Below are 17,742 nucleotides of genomic sequence, written 5' to 3' on the forward strand. Positions count from 1 at the left end.
TTGCTGTTGTTAATCCTCACTGGAGGATATTTTTCCATTGATTTTTAGGGAGGGTGGAGGAGAGAGTAAAAGACAGAGAGAAACATCAATGTGAGAGAAACACATCCATTGGTTGCCTCTTGCACGCACCCCAACCAGGGCCCAGGGAAGGGGAGGAGCCTACAACCAAGGTATGTGCCCTTGACAGGAATTGAACCCAGCACCCTTTGGTCCGAAGGCCAATGCTCTATCCACTGAGCCAAACAGGTAGGGCTCAACACTTTTTTAATCTGGAGGATTATCTCTAGGGAACCAAGAACTGACACTCCCTACACTGGCTGCAAGGATGACACTCTCTACCTCCACAAGTTAGTTACTTTAGAGGACAAAAGGCATCGTGGGAACTTAAAGGAGGAAAGCATAAGTACTTTGAAATATAGCAATGTAAAAATGAGACAATTTCCCAATAGGATGAGAGCTCTATGGAACACTGAGACAGACTTGCATTGCTTTCCAATCAAAGCAACAATAAAAAAAAAAAATCAGGCAGGAAGTATAAGAAATATTGAAAGCAAAGCTCTCTACATGATTTCAGTCCAGCTGATTGCAGAGACGGATGCCAGAGAAACATAATGGAAGCTCAGAGAAATGTTTCAATGAATAGCATTGATCTAAGCTATCACAGGGATTGGTGCTCTATTATATTCATGTATCAAGTCAATTTCAGGCCTTTCAGTCACCCTCTCCTTACCATTATCACTAATAACTATCTCTTGGAGCTGATGGTCCTTATTTATATTTTATCATCTTCATAATATGTTAATATATTGGCATTCTTCGGGGAACATTGAAACACATTACTACTAGAGTAACATTGATTGTTAAGACATTCCTATAAAATCACTAAATATTCTTGGGATAGGAAGAAATGGCAGGAAACTGAAATATAGAAAGGTAAGGAAACCCTGGAGAAATGGTATTAAAGCAAGTTTTAGAATAAAAAAATCTGTGCCTCCAACAACCATTGTTAACACACTGAGAGTCCTTTCACATAACCAAAGTGCTGTTTTAATTTCTGCCAATTAAATTCCTTATCCATAATTTGTTAAAATGATTCTACTTATACTAAATACATATGAAGTAGAATAGACTGTTGATGTGTAAGCATGAAAAAGTGGTGAGTATTCCAGTTCTGAAAAGAGAAAATGCTTAATTGTCTCTGAGGTGCTGAATTAATATTCCTATCCCATTTCACCCTTGATGGTCCATGTTTAGGAAAAGTCCTTGATTTCCAAAAAAGTGTATGGGACATGGCCATTAAACTTTGAAAGATGTGATTAAGTTCTAAAAAGTGTGAATTAAGTGTTAAAATTACATTTCCTTGGTCTAATTTTTCTCATAGAAAGAGTAAACTGTTTAAGATCCACTGTCTTCTAGACAGATCTTAGTCAGTAAATATTTCTATATCTTGTGGCATAATACCTTCTGTAGGTAAACTTTTGTTTTAATCTTTTTATTTCCATGTTTTGATTTTAATTAAAACTGGTATGGGTAATGAGAAACAGAACAAGCACAGGAGAGAAAAGAAATGAAATCAGATTTCACCTAAGGTCATTAGATTTTACAGCATCACTTTTTTTTTTTTTAGCTCAATTAATATACCATGACATTAGCCATATGGTCAGGTAGCAACAAATAAGTCCAATGGGTGATGGTTCTCACAAAATATAAGTTTGCAGCATTCCCAAAAATCATGTAAAAAGAAAAATTCTGATGCCCAAACCCTTGGGACAAAATATTTGATCTGGACAAAAATGCCTCAGCGAGATTACAATCAATTAGGAAGCTCTTGGCGGCTTCTGTCCTGGCCTGTTGTTGCTCCTTCAACTTGGAATAGGAGGTGACGGACAAAGAAAATCCACCTGGGACACGAGTGCACCCCACAGGCAATGCATGAGGAGCAATGTAATGGTAGCACCACAGACCCCCAAGCATCTGTTGGGATCCCAAAGATGGTGTCCCAAAGGAAATGAGACATTTCTGCTTCTGCCAGATGCGGGAGGCTCCCTTTCAGCTCAAAACCTCAATCAGGAAGTTAATTTTCTTCCACCAAAAGAGGCAGACTATTGCCCTTATTTCCATAACACAAATGGCAAGCCAAGCCCTCAGGACACAGAACCTCTCAGTGAGGCATCCAAGCCGAAATGTCCATCTTTGTGTAATAGGAGATTCATCAATGCACTGTTCTTCCTTTTTTCCTCTATAATTTTATTTTTTATTTTATTTGTTTGTTTGTTTATTTATTTATTTATTTATTTATTATTGATATTTTTAAGAGAGAGCGGGAGAGAGAGAAACATTGATCAGTCACCTCCCATACGCAGGGACCAAACTTACAACCTAGGTATGTACTCCAACAAGGAATTAAACCCCCCACCTTTTAGTGAATGGGATGAGCCACACTGGCCAGGGCTCATCAATGCATTTTTTAGCATTTAAAATGAAGCAAACCTGCTTAGAATATCATCGATTAAATTTCAATATTTAAATGAGTACCTTATACATATATTGTAGCATTATTTAAAATGGAAAAACAATAGAAAAAAAAATCCATGCCCATCAATGGGCAATGCTTACATAAAACATGGTGCAAACACACTAGAAACAATTATCCTGACAATAAAAAACAAAAAATATATGTCTAAAGTCCTGGTGAGAATTCACAAAGTATCCTTTTCATTGAAAAAGAAATGAGTAAAATAACTTATCCAGTATGATCTCATATGCCATACATCTGATTGTATGTTTGTGTGAGCATAAAAAATGCTACAGGACATATATGACTTTATTATTAATATTGGTATTCATGAGAGTTCTTGACAGAATGATGTGGTACGCTCAAGAAGATTATTAATATTCTCATTATATATCTTGAATTGTTTTACTACATACAATTAGTATGAATTACTTTGGAATAGAAAAATTTATTATATGTTGTGGAATTAAATATACAAACTATTTTCTACAAATGGCAATAAGAACTTGGATGTGAAAAAAAGAACATGATAGAGAAAACAATGCAAAGATAAGGGAACAAACATAAAAAAAAAAACACACAACTTGGAAAAATCAAGAGGTACCCAAATAAAAAATATAGTTTGTTTTCTTAGTCACAATTGGGTTAGTGTTTTCATACTTTCCTTAGTGAGAAAGGCTTTGAAGTTTACATCAGAACCCCATCTTATATCATCCCTAACTGCTTTAGGCATATCTTTATACCTGCTTAATTGTACAGGGGAACTGTACAGAATTCTCTTTCTGAAATAGAAATTTTGCCATTCTCAACTGAACTTTGGAGTTGTCTTTTCGAAAATTTGAGTTAATAACATCCATGCCAGTATTGTTGTGTACTGGCATGGGTCGATTATATATTACTATGATACGTAAGATCTTTTGTCTTGAATAAGAAAAATAGACAAAAATGTGGGCCTAATCCTCAACCCATCTCCTAGCTCCTTAAACTAAGTTCACCTCCTTATATGCCCAACTCTCTGCCAACCCGAGAAAGGAAGCCACATATACAAGCTGATATTCTTGGCAATTGCTCAGGAATTGCCTCCAAACCACCACCACTACCATTTAGCCCTGACCTACTTGCTTACTCTCATCCCCAAGTTCCAAATACTAGCTACTTAGACTGTCTTTGAAATCCACTTCTGTCCCTCCCTGAGTTGGCATGCGTTCCTGAGCTCCCGCCAGCATCTTGGAATGCAACACTGGCAGTTTTTCTTTTCTGTTCTTGCCTTTTCTCTCCTTATTCTATTGCAGTTTCTAACTTGGCTCACCTTCTGCTATCACAGTATATCCCATTAGCTAGACATGTAACACAACTCCAGCCAATAGTTCTAGGGTATCTAGCCCAGTAGCCCACTTATTTGGGCGGGGGTGAAGGGGCTGGGGGTGGGGGTTGAACAGGGAGAGATTACATCAATCTGTATCCGTAAAGAAAGGTACACCAAATGATTTTTGATATAAAGCACCACAGAGATGAAGATGACCTTAAGCATCTCTGGTTTAAAAGCATTGACTTTAGCAATGGAGTAAGACATGAGGTATAGAGAACAAAATAGATTAATGCATTCTGAAAACCTTTCATTCTGCACTCGGTCTGCATCAGGCACTCGAATGAATTCTGCAGGGCACTAAAAGATGAAGACTCTGTGGTACTGGTCCTCAGGGGGTTCACAGAATAGCTCTGACACGAATATGATCCTGATGAGTAAAGCACGTTCAAAGAGCCAAAAAATAAACATTACAACCAAGCAAAAAAAAAAAAAAAAAAAAAAAAAAAGAAGAAGAAAGTTGAAACCCAATCTCACTCTACCTTGAAAAGAAATGGAAAAAATAAAAAAGCAATAACTAAAACGTTAAGAGGGGGCTAAAAGCTCAGAGAACAAAGAAGAGGAAGTAGAAGTTTAGGAGCCAAAGGCAAGGAGACAAAGTCAAATCCATAGGAGAAAGCTTGAGGGCAGGAGAAAGGGGGTAAACAAGAAAGGAGGGGGGATAAGAGCTGTGATACAGACAGAAAAGACTTAGTTCCCCAGAAAGAACAATGTGAGAAAGACAGGGAGATACAGAAGATGCAAGGTCACTTCAAACAGTCGTTCTAAATGAAATGAGGATGGATAGAGTAAAATGAACTTGGCAAAAAAGAAGGGCCATAAAGAATAACAACAATAGCTAACTTTCTTGAACCTCTATTGACTGAAACTCCTCGATAACCATGTTGAAATCTAGACAACATTTCACCAAGTCCCACACTTTGACATATGCATGTGCTGAGGGAGCATTAACCATGACTGCACACTTATCCTCAATTCAACCTCCCCCCATGGATCCCTAAACACATTAGTGGGCCTCAAGCATCACTGCTGTCTGGTTAGTACTTTGGATTGTGTAATTCTCATGCCAATACAGGTTTGCTGGTTTTATAACTTAAGCCACTGGTTTCCCCTCTCAAAGCTAGATCCTTGCCTGGCTGGCTGACCTGGCTCAGTGGTTGAGCATTGGCATATGAACCAGGAAGTTGCAGTTCGATTCCTGGTCAGGGTACATGCCCAAGTTGCGGGCTCGATCCCCAGTGTGGGGTGTGCAGGAGGAGCAGATCAGTGATTCTCTCTCTTCATTGATGTTTCTCTCTCTCTCTCTCCCTCTCCCTTTCTCTCTGAAATCAGTATTTTTTTAAGAAAGCCAATCCTTTCTACACAGAAAAATATAGCTTCACTCATGATTATATTTTTGAACATACATGAATTTTATGTGAATATTTCATATACAGAAATTTCAAGCGATGTTTCAAATTTCTCTAGGTCCTCCCTAAGAACTAGTGATGGGTAAGCCAGAGCAACAGAAGTAACTGCTATAGGTTACTAAGTGCTCTGACATGTGAATAAACACAACAAAAGCACTACTTTGTCCTCAAAAGCATTAATTTTTTTTCACAAGACACCAAAAGCCTTAACTATATGACTCCTATATACCACGTTTCATACGCATATTATAATTTTTTTCCCAATGATGGTTCTTCAATTTGTGAACTATCTACTCCTTGTCAAAGAGCTCTTAACCTTTGCCTTAGAAAGGAAAACAAAAAGTCAAATTCCAAAAATTTTCAAAAGTAGATTAAGACCTGATAACTTTAGCTTCCAATTGTGTTTTTGTGTGTGTGTGTGTGTGTGTTTTTTTGTTTTGTTTTTTACTTATCTTTCTGGGTGCCTCTCACAAATCACTTGTTAAATAAAATCATAAAACTGTAATTTTTGTTTACCATTTTATTGACAGCCTCATCACTAAAAGTTTGAGGATCATTAGAATATAGTTTAAACAATTATTATGAAATTATATGGGTAAAAATCAGAATCACTCAATCAAGAATTCTAAAGGATACTATGAAGAATGGCAGGAAAAAGAGTAGATATTAACTTGCATAATATATTATCGATATATTTCTGATCATGGAAAGCTACTATACTTTAGAAAGGATGTGAAAATATTTAATCACCCCTATTTTGGTGAGTCTCATCCCTTTTGATACCAATTTCCAGAAAAAAAAAATGTATTAGAACTGGAAAGAGCAAGTATATGTCTCCTTAAGACCACTTTGCTCTTCCATATTTCTCTGAGGTCATTTAGCCTTTAAGAGAGTCAGGACCACTGAAATAATCCTGAAAGTTCCAGAAGTATCTATGTGTGTGAGTGTGTGTGTATGTTTTATTATGAAAGAGGGAAGTCAACGCTGACTCACTGAATCTGTTGATGAAATTCAGTAATATCTGGCTAGAGGACTGGTAAGAAAAATTGAGCAATTAGATGAAGAATCAAAATATTGGGTGATTAGAAGGATTTTCCCTTCAAGTTGGGGGTAAGGAGTGAATTCCCAGGTATGAGCATATGCCTGGTACTACAGTCAGAGAAAACTCTTCTTGATTAAGGCAGGAGGAGATAGGATCCTGATTTTTCTTGAATGGCTGGAATAACAATGAAAATGAAGAAAGCTATCCTGCTTGGATCAGGGCTAGAAAGGTAGTATCTTCAGGATGCCCAACCACGCGTGAGAGTAATGGTGGATCTGGTCCAGGTGTGTATACATTTATGAGGCACAAAAGATTCTGAAAGGCCGAGAGGGACCTCTGGACACCAAGAGAAATTATCCCAGGTGAATAACCGTGGTCACTGAGGATCGGCAGGGGGTGGCAGTTTTAATACATGTAATAAACCAATGAACCCACTTAGAGAGAGAAGGATTTAGAAAGATTATGCCATAAAATAAATACCGTGCCACTGATTTGCCTCCTGCTTGCACCCGTAAGCTGGGAGCCCAGGGAAACACCTGTTGCATTCAACTTCTTTTTCTTTCCAACTGGTAAACAATTCCAACAGTTGCACAATGAAAAAAATTCTGTGAACCTGGCACCCAGATCAGGAATTCTCAGTTGTTTTTGCTGCCAAAGGTCAATCCAATGTGTCTACTTTTGACATAGTTTAGCCAAAGAATGTTAATGACATTTTCCGATATGTTCTGCTGTTCTACCACATGCTCCGCCCCGGAAATTTGGGATTACTAAAATACAGAGATATCTTGAATGCCAAAATGCCACAATAGGTAGAGAGATGGCCAGCTTTTAGACTCTCTGGCTGCTTTAGGAACCCAGAATAACATAGACGAGATGAGAAAAATGTATTGCCTCCAAACTGAAATGAAAACTGTGAAACATAAATTAATAAATGTTTGTTTGCATATCTACAGAACATAATGCATTGCCAACTTTACTCATTGTTCTATTTAGTTCTCTGGTAACCTTTCTTTGTTCTTCAAGAGGATTTGTGGATTATATATTTTTTCACTTTGCAAGAACACCCACATATGCAAGATGATGGCCCAAACTTTACAGGCACACATAAATGAATTTACTTGCACTCGGAGAGTTTCAGCAGCAAAATTATAAAAACTCTAAATTTTATTGCAAAAAAAAATCTACCTTGATGTGTGGAATGTGAGTGCATTTTAATAAGCTTGTTAGAATATCTGATGTGGGCCTCCAAGAGTATCCAGAAAATATGGAGGTTTTACAATGACCCTCAACTTCTCCCTTTGTTAAAAGAAGCCACTAAACTTGGAGAAAAATTCTTCCATGTTCATTGACCTACTGCCTTTGACTTCTTTCGTATCTTTTTTAGCTTATCAACAAAGTTGAATACAAGAATAAGAACAAGAACAAGCTAGAAAGGGAAAACATCCCATTGCTAACATGAAGTCAAGTTGTCCTAACAGTTAAATAATACAGTTCAAAGGCATTGGTTAACTTTTTGGAATTGAGAAATAACAAACATCAAACTGTTATTGTTTTCAAAATTCCATGCCTACCTTAGTTTAACACACAACATCCTTATGTATACAAGTGCAGTCTGAATTGGTGTGCAAAGGACTAGAGACCTAGGGGATGAAAGTCAAGAGCAGCCACAATCCTGCAAGGGACTAGCACTAAGTAAAAAAAAAAGTGCTTTCCTCATTTCTCAAGAAAAAAATGGAAAATACCATCATATATGGTTTTGTGTATGTGTGTGTGTGTGTGTGTGTGAGAGAGAGAGAGAGAGAGAGAGAGAGAGAGAGAGAGAGATGTCACAACCATGCAAGGGACTAGCACTAAGTAAAAAAAGAAGTGCTTTTCTCATCTCTCAAGAAAAAATGGAAAATACCATCATATATGGTTGTGTGTGTGTGAGAGAGAGAGAAAGAGAGAAAGAGAGAAATAGAGAGAGATATCCTAGAAAACAGTCTCTGAAATTTAATTACAAGTTTTATACACACTTCTTCAAATAATTCCTCTACTCCAAAGTATTTGTGAGTTTAAAAGTAAATTTGTTTGAATTTTAAGCTATGATAGCTTTATTTTCAGGATGCTACCCTCCAATTTGTGTGAATGATAAGTTTTAAAAGGGGCATCATGAGAGTTTATAGACATAGATAAAAGCTTTAAATATGATGTGCATACATAAGAAAAGCTTTTAAGGTATCCTAACCAGTTCCAGAAAACCAGATAGTTAGCATTCTGTTTTCCATTTTCCTTTTCATTAAATTGTCATCAATCAGCAACTTAACTAAGATAAATAGACAGCAGTACACTAGATAAAATAGGAAGGCTTCTCAAAAATTCTCATTAAATTCTATGCATGATCTCCATTCATCTTGGAAACTACCAGTTAAGAAGGTGATAACCAAAAGATCATCTGCTTTTAGCATATTGAGTGCCATATATACAAATTTCTTAACCCTACAATATGACGATAGGAAAGCTAATTCTAAAACAAATTAAAAATCTGTTCCTAAAATGATTACTACGAATATTTAAAATATCATGCTTATTTTTCTTCTATTATACTTTACTTTTCACACATCAGGAAAGGACATTATCATGGTTGCCTTGACTGTGTATATAATTTAGTCTATTTTTTCTATTTGCTTATCATTCATAAAAGCTAAATTCAAGGTTCCATTTACTTTCATTAATTCAGCTAACAGGAGCTTTGTGGGGAACCAGAAGCGTACCTAGCATGAAAAAGAGGAAAAGATAATGCTCTTGTTTATATGTCCTGGAGAAGATGGTATTTTTCCTCCTACAATACCATTTACTATGGTTACTATAGTATTTATTTTTCCCGTACATTAAAGGTTCTTATAAAGAAATTCAGGAATTTGAAGGTCTTGCAAACTCCAGTCAAAATGATATTTCATCTATCAACTGTTATTTCCGTATCTACACAAGCTCCTAGATTCATTCATGAAACTAGGGTTGCGAGGATCTTAATAAGGCAAGCCTATTTCCTTCAGTACCTTAACTGGTTTAGCCCAACATATGTATATTCAGCTCTTATACCACCTGTAGAGAGAACGTTGAATGAGGAAAAGTAAGCCTCACACTGCCACTATTAATTTTTTGGTAAGCCCTAATTTTACCCACTTGAAGGGAAAAAAACTTACCACTGCAACAAGGCCAGCCATGATCATGATTAATTGATGCCTGTCATTGTCCCGCCCCTGGGAACTGTTCTCCACCCACTCCCAGGTGACGGATGTGTTTCTCTCGGTGCATGGGATTTAGATGTGGCGAAGGATGCAGACTGTTAAATTTGTCAAATCACCAGAGTCGACAAAGCAGCATTTGATCTGCTCTGTAGAAAGCATCAGGGACCCGAACAAAACTCATCAATGGCACAAACGGAGGTCATCTCCCCATACCACTAATATATCAAAGCAGGCTCATCCATCTCAAAGTGAGAGTCACAAATGCTCAGCCTGGAACAGGGCTCAGAGAACCTGACCTAGAAACCAACTCATTGACACACAAATCAGAGAATTTCCCCAAAGTAAAACAGAATCCATGTCTTATCATTTATTATCCATACTCTTGAAATTGGATGTCTGTTAGAGATTGATGCTCTGAATTACAAAACTTTATCCAGATATCTGATTCCATATGGTATGCATTTCCTGACTAATAAATCTACATGGGGGAAAAAAGCCCAATTTTAAATGTGAACAAATTCTCTGCCAATATTAACTTGAAAAAGAAAAATTAAAAACGCACACAAACAGAATCTATCCAACATTTCTTTCATTTTCTTTTTCCTTCTGAAAACGTGTTTAGTGTCTGAAATCTGAAAACCAATAGCCAATCCTATAGGCTTCTTCAAGGACACTGAAAACAATGACTTACTAATAAATTTTTATTAGTATTAACATTCCTATAGACTTAGAATCTCTAAAAAAAAACTAAAGATTATAGTTTTCATGAACAAATATTATTTTAAGAAACTATAGTTAAAACATCCCATAAGAAATAGAGACCTTTTTACTATATAACATCTTTGCCAAAGAAATAGAAGTAGAAGCTGTGCCTCCTTGTGTTACTATGTAATTTTTAACACTGGAAATAAAAGAGCAGTATTCATAAAAAAACCGATAATCATATTTTCAAATAACTTCAAAAAGAGTCATACTGCTGCCTATTTTGCTCTAAGTTGCTGATTTTGGTTATCTACCACTCTTTTGGTTAGGGATACATGGCCTGAAGTTTTTCTCACAATAGTTCCACAGAAAGTAGTAAGAAACAGAGAGGAAAAACATGTATAATTTCAAGACAGAAATGAGAAATTCACTTCTGCTCTTTGAATGTGTGTTCCATGGGAATAATTCTGGCCTTTCCATTTGCATCGGTTTCAGACGCATGCCGTGACTATGTGTTTTCTAATTAAATGGCACGCCACACTTAAAATAAAAATGGGTATTGATATTTCTGGTTTTGCTTTAAGAAAGTATATTTTTTAACCATATCCAAAATGGCTCAGCATTTTTCCAACTACTGAACAAAAGAGCAACCTACATCCTCAACAACCCAAGAATATATTTTTGCTCCTGGTCCCCCTTCAGGTCCATCTGCACTCTTGCTGTGCAACAGCTATAGCATAAAAATGTCTATTCTCACATGCTTTTGATATTACACTATTTAATCACATACAGCTGTGGCTTATGAGACTGTTACAAAACACAATTTTAATGTAGTACTCGAAGCCAATTTTGGATAAACATCAACCATTTACTCCGAATAAGAAGTCCAACACTAAGAAAGATTTAAAGGAAAAGACTGGTTTTCTTAGGATTTGGCGTGGACATAATTGTGACTGAGCCCTCTCTCTGCCAAAAAGACTGATAATGTCAGAGAGAATTGTGTAAAATCATATTAGTGCAAAAATGAAGCATGCCAGAATTCCTGGAGCCAGAGAGACCTGGAATGAACTTAACATCCTCCCTTCTCTTCTTGTGCCTCCTTCCCTACAAATCGCCCCCAACTGCCACCCCTCAAATAGATTTTATTACTTCATGGAAATAATTTCGAGTTATAATTCAGTTATTCTTTTTCCAAATTCAGAGAATCTGAAAGGAAAATGCATGAGAAAGATACTATTAAAAGAAACATACATGGTGTTTTCCTTTAAGTTTGGAATTAATTCTGCATATAAAACATGAACTTTTTAACATTTCTACTCCTTTTAAGCAGGCACTAAACTTAGTGTTGTGAAAACAATGACCACATTACAGAAAAGATAAGACAATCCCAATGGTAATAAAGATTTGGGGAGGGAAGAAAAATAACTATTTTTCTCTTATTAAAAACAATTAACATCGTATACATTCTAAAATGAGACAAACAAGATTTATCATAGTTGCAGGCTATCATGTTACACCCCTGAAGCGAAAGAAATATTTGGAGTTGTACCTAAAATTTCAATTGCTGAAAGATTTTTAGAAAACCAGTTTTGTATGTTTCAGCCTTTCAAAGGAAAACAGAACTTGGGAGTTTTCAAGGCTGTTTTAAAACTGGCAAGTTCCCAACTCTGGCTATCAGTGCAAATCTGGGCAGGAAGTACTAAGGAAATTCTAAACTCATTCCCTCCCTCGGCAAGATTTTCTACATTTTCATGTGCAAGAAGTGTGTTAAGGGTTGTTTTGTTGTTGAAGGATCTGTACATTCACATCTTTAAGAACAGCCCTTGCCTCCCCCCAAAGAGCCTCTCTCCTCCTGTGCTACTCCTCAGCCCTTGTGTTCTCAAGTGTTTGCTCTTTCTATGGCCCAATCCATTGGGCTCCAGCTAGACTTTCAGACAAGGGCGGCAATCCAGGCTGCAGATGGTTGGAAACTCAGCCTGGAATCGGTGTGCAGTTGATGAATGACTTCTTATACCTGACCCCAACTTCACACCAGGTTCTGAACACAATCTGAGCATCACCCGCCAGAGAAACCGTAGTCTGCACCTCTGCTTCAAGATCTTCCCAGGAAGCAGATGGGAAGGCAATAGACGGATGTAAGAGCAATGTGATTGGAAAGGGTGTCCTGCATTGGGAGAGACACAGTGGACTGGTAAGGGTGTAGAAAAGGTAAAAAGACCAGCTTTGCTGAGTGTGCTTATGCAAATCTTCAAGTTTTATGAAGATGACTGACGTTTTCCAAATATCACAATGCCTAGGAGAGAAATATCTATTTGTTATCTACAAAATATCAATGTATCAGGCTGTGACCATGTTTTACCCTTGTTAGCTTTTCTACTTTGTTTTTCCAAGAACACCCCCTGCCTTACCACCACACGCAGAAAATACCTCAAATTCAAACTGAAATGCACTCTGGATCTCAAAATGCAATAGCAACAGGTCAGTTGCTTTGAATGGGCTGTGACAAAATTCCTGAGATATATTGGATTACAACTCAATCAAACATCATTATGTAAATTATCACTTAGCTAATGAACATATTTTTTTGGTCCCCTTTCTCTAAAATCTGCTGATGATTCTGGGTGGATTCCCCATAGCAAATTTCTTTTGATGAAACTCATGCTTTTTAATCCAGTTATGTCTCTTATTTAAATATTATGACATGTCACCAAGATTTCTTCATTACTCCTTAATCAAAAGCAATATTCTTTTCCAAACTTGCTCTTCTTGGTAGGAAAGAATTTGATCAAAAAGAAAATTTGCAAAGGGTAACTTTTAATGTGAGGTCCGGGAGAGTAAGCTAAGAATATTGCTACAAGTCAGCCACTGGGTTTTCATTTTATTTAACTTACACGTAAATTTTTCTAAGAAAACATTTTAAGCACCTGGAAAATTATTCAAATGGGCAAAAGCATAAATATCTCATTTCTATTTTAAAAAAGTTAAGCAACAAAGTTAAGAGATTGGTTTTAATGTAATGGAAAGTAGGAGCAGGGAAGGCAGGAAAATGTCACAATTTTTTAAAAACCTTAATTACATTTGAGGAAATGGAAACCATTTGCATTTATTTAAAAATCCCATTTTCATTTTGTTTCATCACAAGAAAATAGCAACTATATCTAACACACATATTTAAGTAAGAAAAGAGAAGGTTCAGCATTTTTGCATTTTATGAATGAATACAATAAGCATTTCACCTCTTTAAAATCCCATGAAGATTTTCCACCAAAACTAATGTCCACAAATAGCTTTTGTGGATTAGTGAAATTTAGAATTTAGAGAACAGTGGAAGTTCTGATATCACCAGAGTATGTATAATCTTTGTTGTCAACCACAGAATTCTAATTCTATCAACCATAAGTATTCTGCATATATAAGCACCATTTTAAATAGCTATGGTTTCAAAATAGGATTAGAACTATAAGCCAAGTCTAGAACACAGAGGATTTTGTGAATTTCACTTAGACTTACAAATAAATAGAGCAACATCTAGGTCCTTCAAAATTATTATAGATTATATTTTGAGATATAAGTTTGAAAAGGGCAAAAACTGATACTGAAATAACCCAGTGGTTTTCATGCTACCCTGGGGCATGAGAGTACTTTCTTATATAGGATTCACGCTGGCAGAAAAATCTCCACTTTTTAAAATGCAATTGCACATTGACCCTTCCTCCCATTCCTCCTGTGTCCAAGTTTCAAAACAGGGCACGTTTTCACGTCTTCAGCTTCCAGGGATGTTATTAATGCCTGTCATTTCAGAGCCTCCGTAACAATATTCGACAACTTCACAGCACTGTCGAAACTTTACCACATAATAATCAATATGAACTACCCTGATAGCTAAAGTAGCTGATCTGATATTCCCTACCACCCTGATCTGATTACCCCAATATCAGCTTAGGTCGCCTAATGGATCTAACTTCTTTAAAAATGTTCCAGAAGTTTGATGGCTTTGACTGGTTTGAAAGTAACAAGATCCAGATGTCGCCTGTCTACATAACACTAAACTACATAGGACCCCAAAACAGCTCTCCTCTCTTCCCTCACCACTCCACTTTCTCCTTTACCCCAATCACTCACACACACACACACACACACACACACACACACACACACACACTTTCCACCAGGGTGGCTCATGGAGCATCCTGTATCTTTCATATAATGCGCATGACATTATTTCCTGCTACTAATAGGTTAAGAAATCCCAAGCAGAAAAGCGACTCTTCCATTCATTGTGATCTAAACTTTTTCTTTTCTGAATATCACTTCCTAGTAGAAAACAAGGACCCAAAAGTAGAGCGTGAATTTTGAAACATTTGGAAAAATTTAGCCAAATGAGTAAAAGGGATGGAATGTCCGATATTTTTTATGCAAACCCCTTGAGTTTGTTGTTTTTGTTTCTTCGGGGGATGAGAAATGACTACAAATCCCCCCCCTCTTTTTTTTTAACATGTCCTTGCTTTGCCATTTCCTCAAGAAAGGCAGGCAGCATTCTCCTCCCAATCCCCAAAGAGTTAAAACTCAAGGCACTGGGCTGGTCTCTTTAAGCAGCAGCAGCAGCACAAACTAAATGCTCACAAAGGCAAAAAGCAACGTGAGTCGACCTTGGAGGGGCAGGGCGAATCCTAGAGCGATGGAAAAAGAGAGGCAAAAAGGCAACAATCTTTAATATAATATTGAAAGTCTGCTGCCTGGTCTGGTTCACAAATAGGCATTGTTTGATGAGACAGAATAAATGAGCGATAACTACAGCATGAATTACCAAAGCCTAATCGCATCAAGGAGTCCTGGTGACAGCACAGATCACTCAGGCACGCCTTGTTCACTCCTGGCATATTTATCTATGAAGAGGACTGTGGAGTCTGGCTAATGCGATACAAAATAATATCATCCCTAAAGAAATAGAATCCATGCATTCAAGGTGGGCACGCTACCAACATCCCCCCCCCCACCCCAATCATCAAGTCCAATCTATTTGACAAATTGGAGCAGGGATATTACACCTGAGAGTCCTTCATGTGTGAACTGCAGGAGAAAGTTCATGGCTGGCACTGCCCACTGCTTAGTTACGTGGGCTTCCCACTGGCCCCCTAATGATCATTTGAGCACACACATACAGCCTGAAGTATTTAACCAATTCACGTCCAATTACCATCAGTTACATTTCATCCTATCCCAAGCCCCAGGCCTTCGGATGGCAGCTAACACAGACAAACGGAGCTTCTAAAAGTCAAGAACATCTCTGGGCAAAGCTCCACAATTTAGTCTGTAGGCTCCTGATCACCACCCCCCATAGGAAACAAGACGTGTAAGGCAAATAAAAAAAAAAAATACACCCAAACAAACTCCAAGAGACTTTAGTTCACTGCCGCCTACCTTCCACACCCTTCTTTTATTCTACATTCAGCGATTAAAAGTTTGAGTTACCCCCACCCTGGCGTGTCCTCTCCAGTGGGAAAAACCCTCTCCGAGTCACAAAGAACAGCTCACCAGAAAAGCCCCTGAAATTGTATTCTCGTGCCTGATAATCACCGTTAGGATCTCCTTTCTAACAACCCTGCCCATCTGCAAAGGACTTTACAGATACCAGGAACGTTTGTGCTGCCAAATAACAACAAAAGAACTCCCGCGAAACTATTCTCTCTCCTTAAAGAGAAAGCCAGGATTCCAGGCTTGCTCTCTTCCTATATTCTCCGCTGCCTTTATTAACTCCGTGGGTATGTTACTAATTTCAAAGAAGCAGGAAGAGGTGATGGGAGGGAGGGTAGGTAAATAATAATTCACATGCCTGCCTGTTTCCTATCCAAGTGCAGAAGGATAGCACACTGATTGCCAGACTATGGGTCAGAGCCATACCTTGGTTTGGAGATAATGAGGATAGTAGTAAGTGTACTGGGGGTACATTTGTGGCTGATCCAGGCGTTTGCCCATGTAGCTGGAATCTTTATCTCCGAGGCAGGGAACTGGATGACAGGGTATAGTGCCCCAGGCCGAGCTTCCTCTTAAACCACTATTCCTGACAGTCCCGATGACTGATGAGGCTTCGGAGATTCCTCGTCTTCCACCACTTGCTAGTTCCAACACAGCAAGAATATAAAAAAGAAACACACCAAAGGAGAGAAAAAAAATAAAAAATAAAAGGAGATGGGGATCGGTGGGAAAAATCAAACCCCACACACAGCTTCCCCAGATCTTGTCTGCCTTCTCCCAGCTGCCGGGGTCCACTTGGGATGAGGCAGTTTGTTCTCTACCAGGCTGTCCGTATTGATGTCAATTGCCAGCGTTTGTAAAAGGGGGAAAGGAAAAAAAAAAAAATCAAAGTCCTTTCAGCATAACTCCGAATCCTTGCAGATCAGCTTCCTGTCTCCTGTTTGTCTCTTTCCTCACCTTAAAGCAAAAGCAAACCAAGAGGAAGAAAGAAAGAGAACGAAAGAAAGAAAGAAGAAAAAAAGAAAACAGGGAGGGAACAGAAAGAAAAAGAAAGGGGAAAAGAAAAAAGGAAAAAAAAAAACAAAAAAAAAAACCTTGCACAGCTTAGTTGCTGCTGTCTCCCTCCCAGAGTGACATGGTGATCCGGGCTTGTCCTGTCCTTTCATTCACTTCCCCTCCTTCCAGCGGGTGGGTGGAACCGAGAGAGCCTCTCCAGGGAGCGGCGTATGCAGTCCAGAAGGCTGCAGTATTTCCTCCAAGAAAAAAAAAAAAAAAAAAAGGCTGCTTCAACCCCTGCTGCAAGCAAAGTTCCGATTCCCTCTGCTGGCTATCTCGAATAGCAAAGCGATTTTTGCAGCGAAGCTGCTGCCGCTGGAACTGAACCGGGGGACTCAGATGCGGGCGGTGGATTGCTTCTTCTCCTTCCCTCCATCGACTCCACGGAAGAGCTGCCTTCTCCCCTTTGCGTGCCAACTTTAAAGGTAAGCCACCCCGCTAAACAAAAACAGTGCGGACCTCGGGAGGGAGGCGAGGACAAGGGAGGAAGGAGGGAGAAAGGGGAAGAGAAAAAAAAAAAATCCAGGAAGAGGGACGAACCTAGCTGGTTAAAATGCAAAAAGTGTGTCTCCGGATGCTTTCAAAACCCGTGGACACCCTGAAGCCAGATGGATCTAACATTTTAGAAACGAACGTTTTAGAAACTAACATTGTACTTCTTGGAGGGCATGGAGGATGCCGGGTGTGGAGGAAATTTGGAGTCTACACCAGGACTCCACTGGTAATAAGCCACGCACCACAGATCACAGCGACCAACTTAGAGCAGAAATAGTCATTCTTAGCATCACATCCCGTTTGGAAATATCAAAAGAGATGTGCGGTCGGGTTTATGAACTTCTTGATAAATAAAAACACCGGTCCTCTCATTGTCTATCTCGTTGTGATGATTTTGATCATGGATGTTAATTGCTGCACTGATAGCACACACAGAAAAAGAACGAAAATCA

The 17,742-nt window shown here is 38.2% G+C and overlaps 1 protein-coding gene across 9 annotated transcripts in view; it reads right to left on the bottom strand.

Annotated features, from left to right (window-relative positions):
- The window catches only part of RBMS3 (RNA binding motif single stranded interacting protein 3), a gene marked incomplete at its 3' end in the record, with an annotated part of 632,486 nt that extends 615,624 nt beyond the window's left edge, over positions 1-16,862 (bottom strand). For 8 of the 9 annotated variants that reach the window (XM_079795310.1, XM_079795314.1, XM_079795312.1 and 5 more), the window contains exon 1: positions 16,166-16,862. In XM_079795310.1, the coding sequence (XP_079651436.1) occupies positions 16,166-16,240 (75 nt within the window). In that variant the 5' untranslated portion in view covers positions 16,241-16,862. Of the gene's footprint in view, positions 1-15,799; positions 15,874-16,165 lie in introns of those variants that run through there. The other variant, XM_079795317.1, reaches the window with a different exon arrangement.
- Between the last annotated feature and the right edge of the window lie 880 nt (positions 16,863-17,742).

The sequence above is a fragment of the Cnephaeus nilssonii genome, assembly GCF_951640355.1.
Source record: "Cnephaeus nilssonii genome assembly, chromosome: 17".
NCBI lineage: Eukaryota > Metazoa > Chordata > Mammalia > Chiroptera > Vespertilionidae > Cnephaeus > Cnephaeus nilssonii.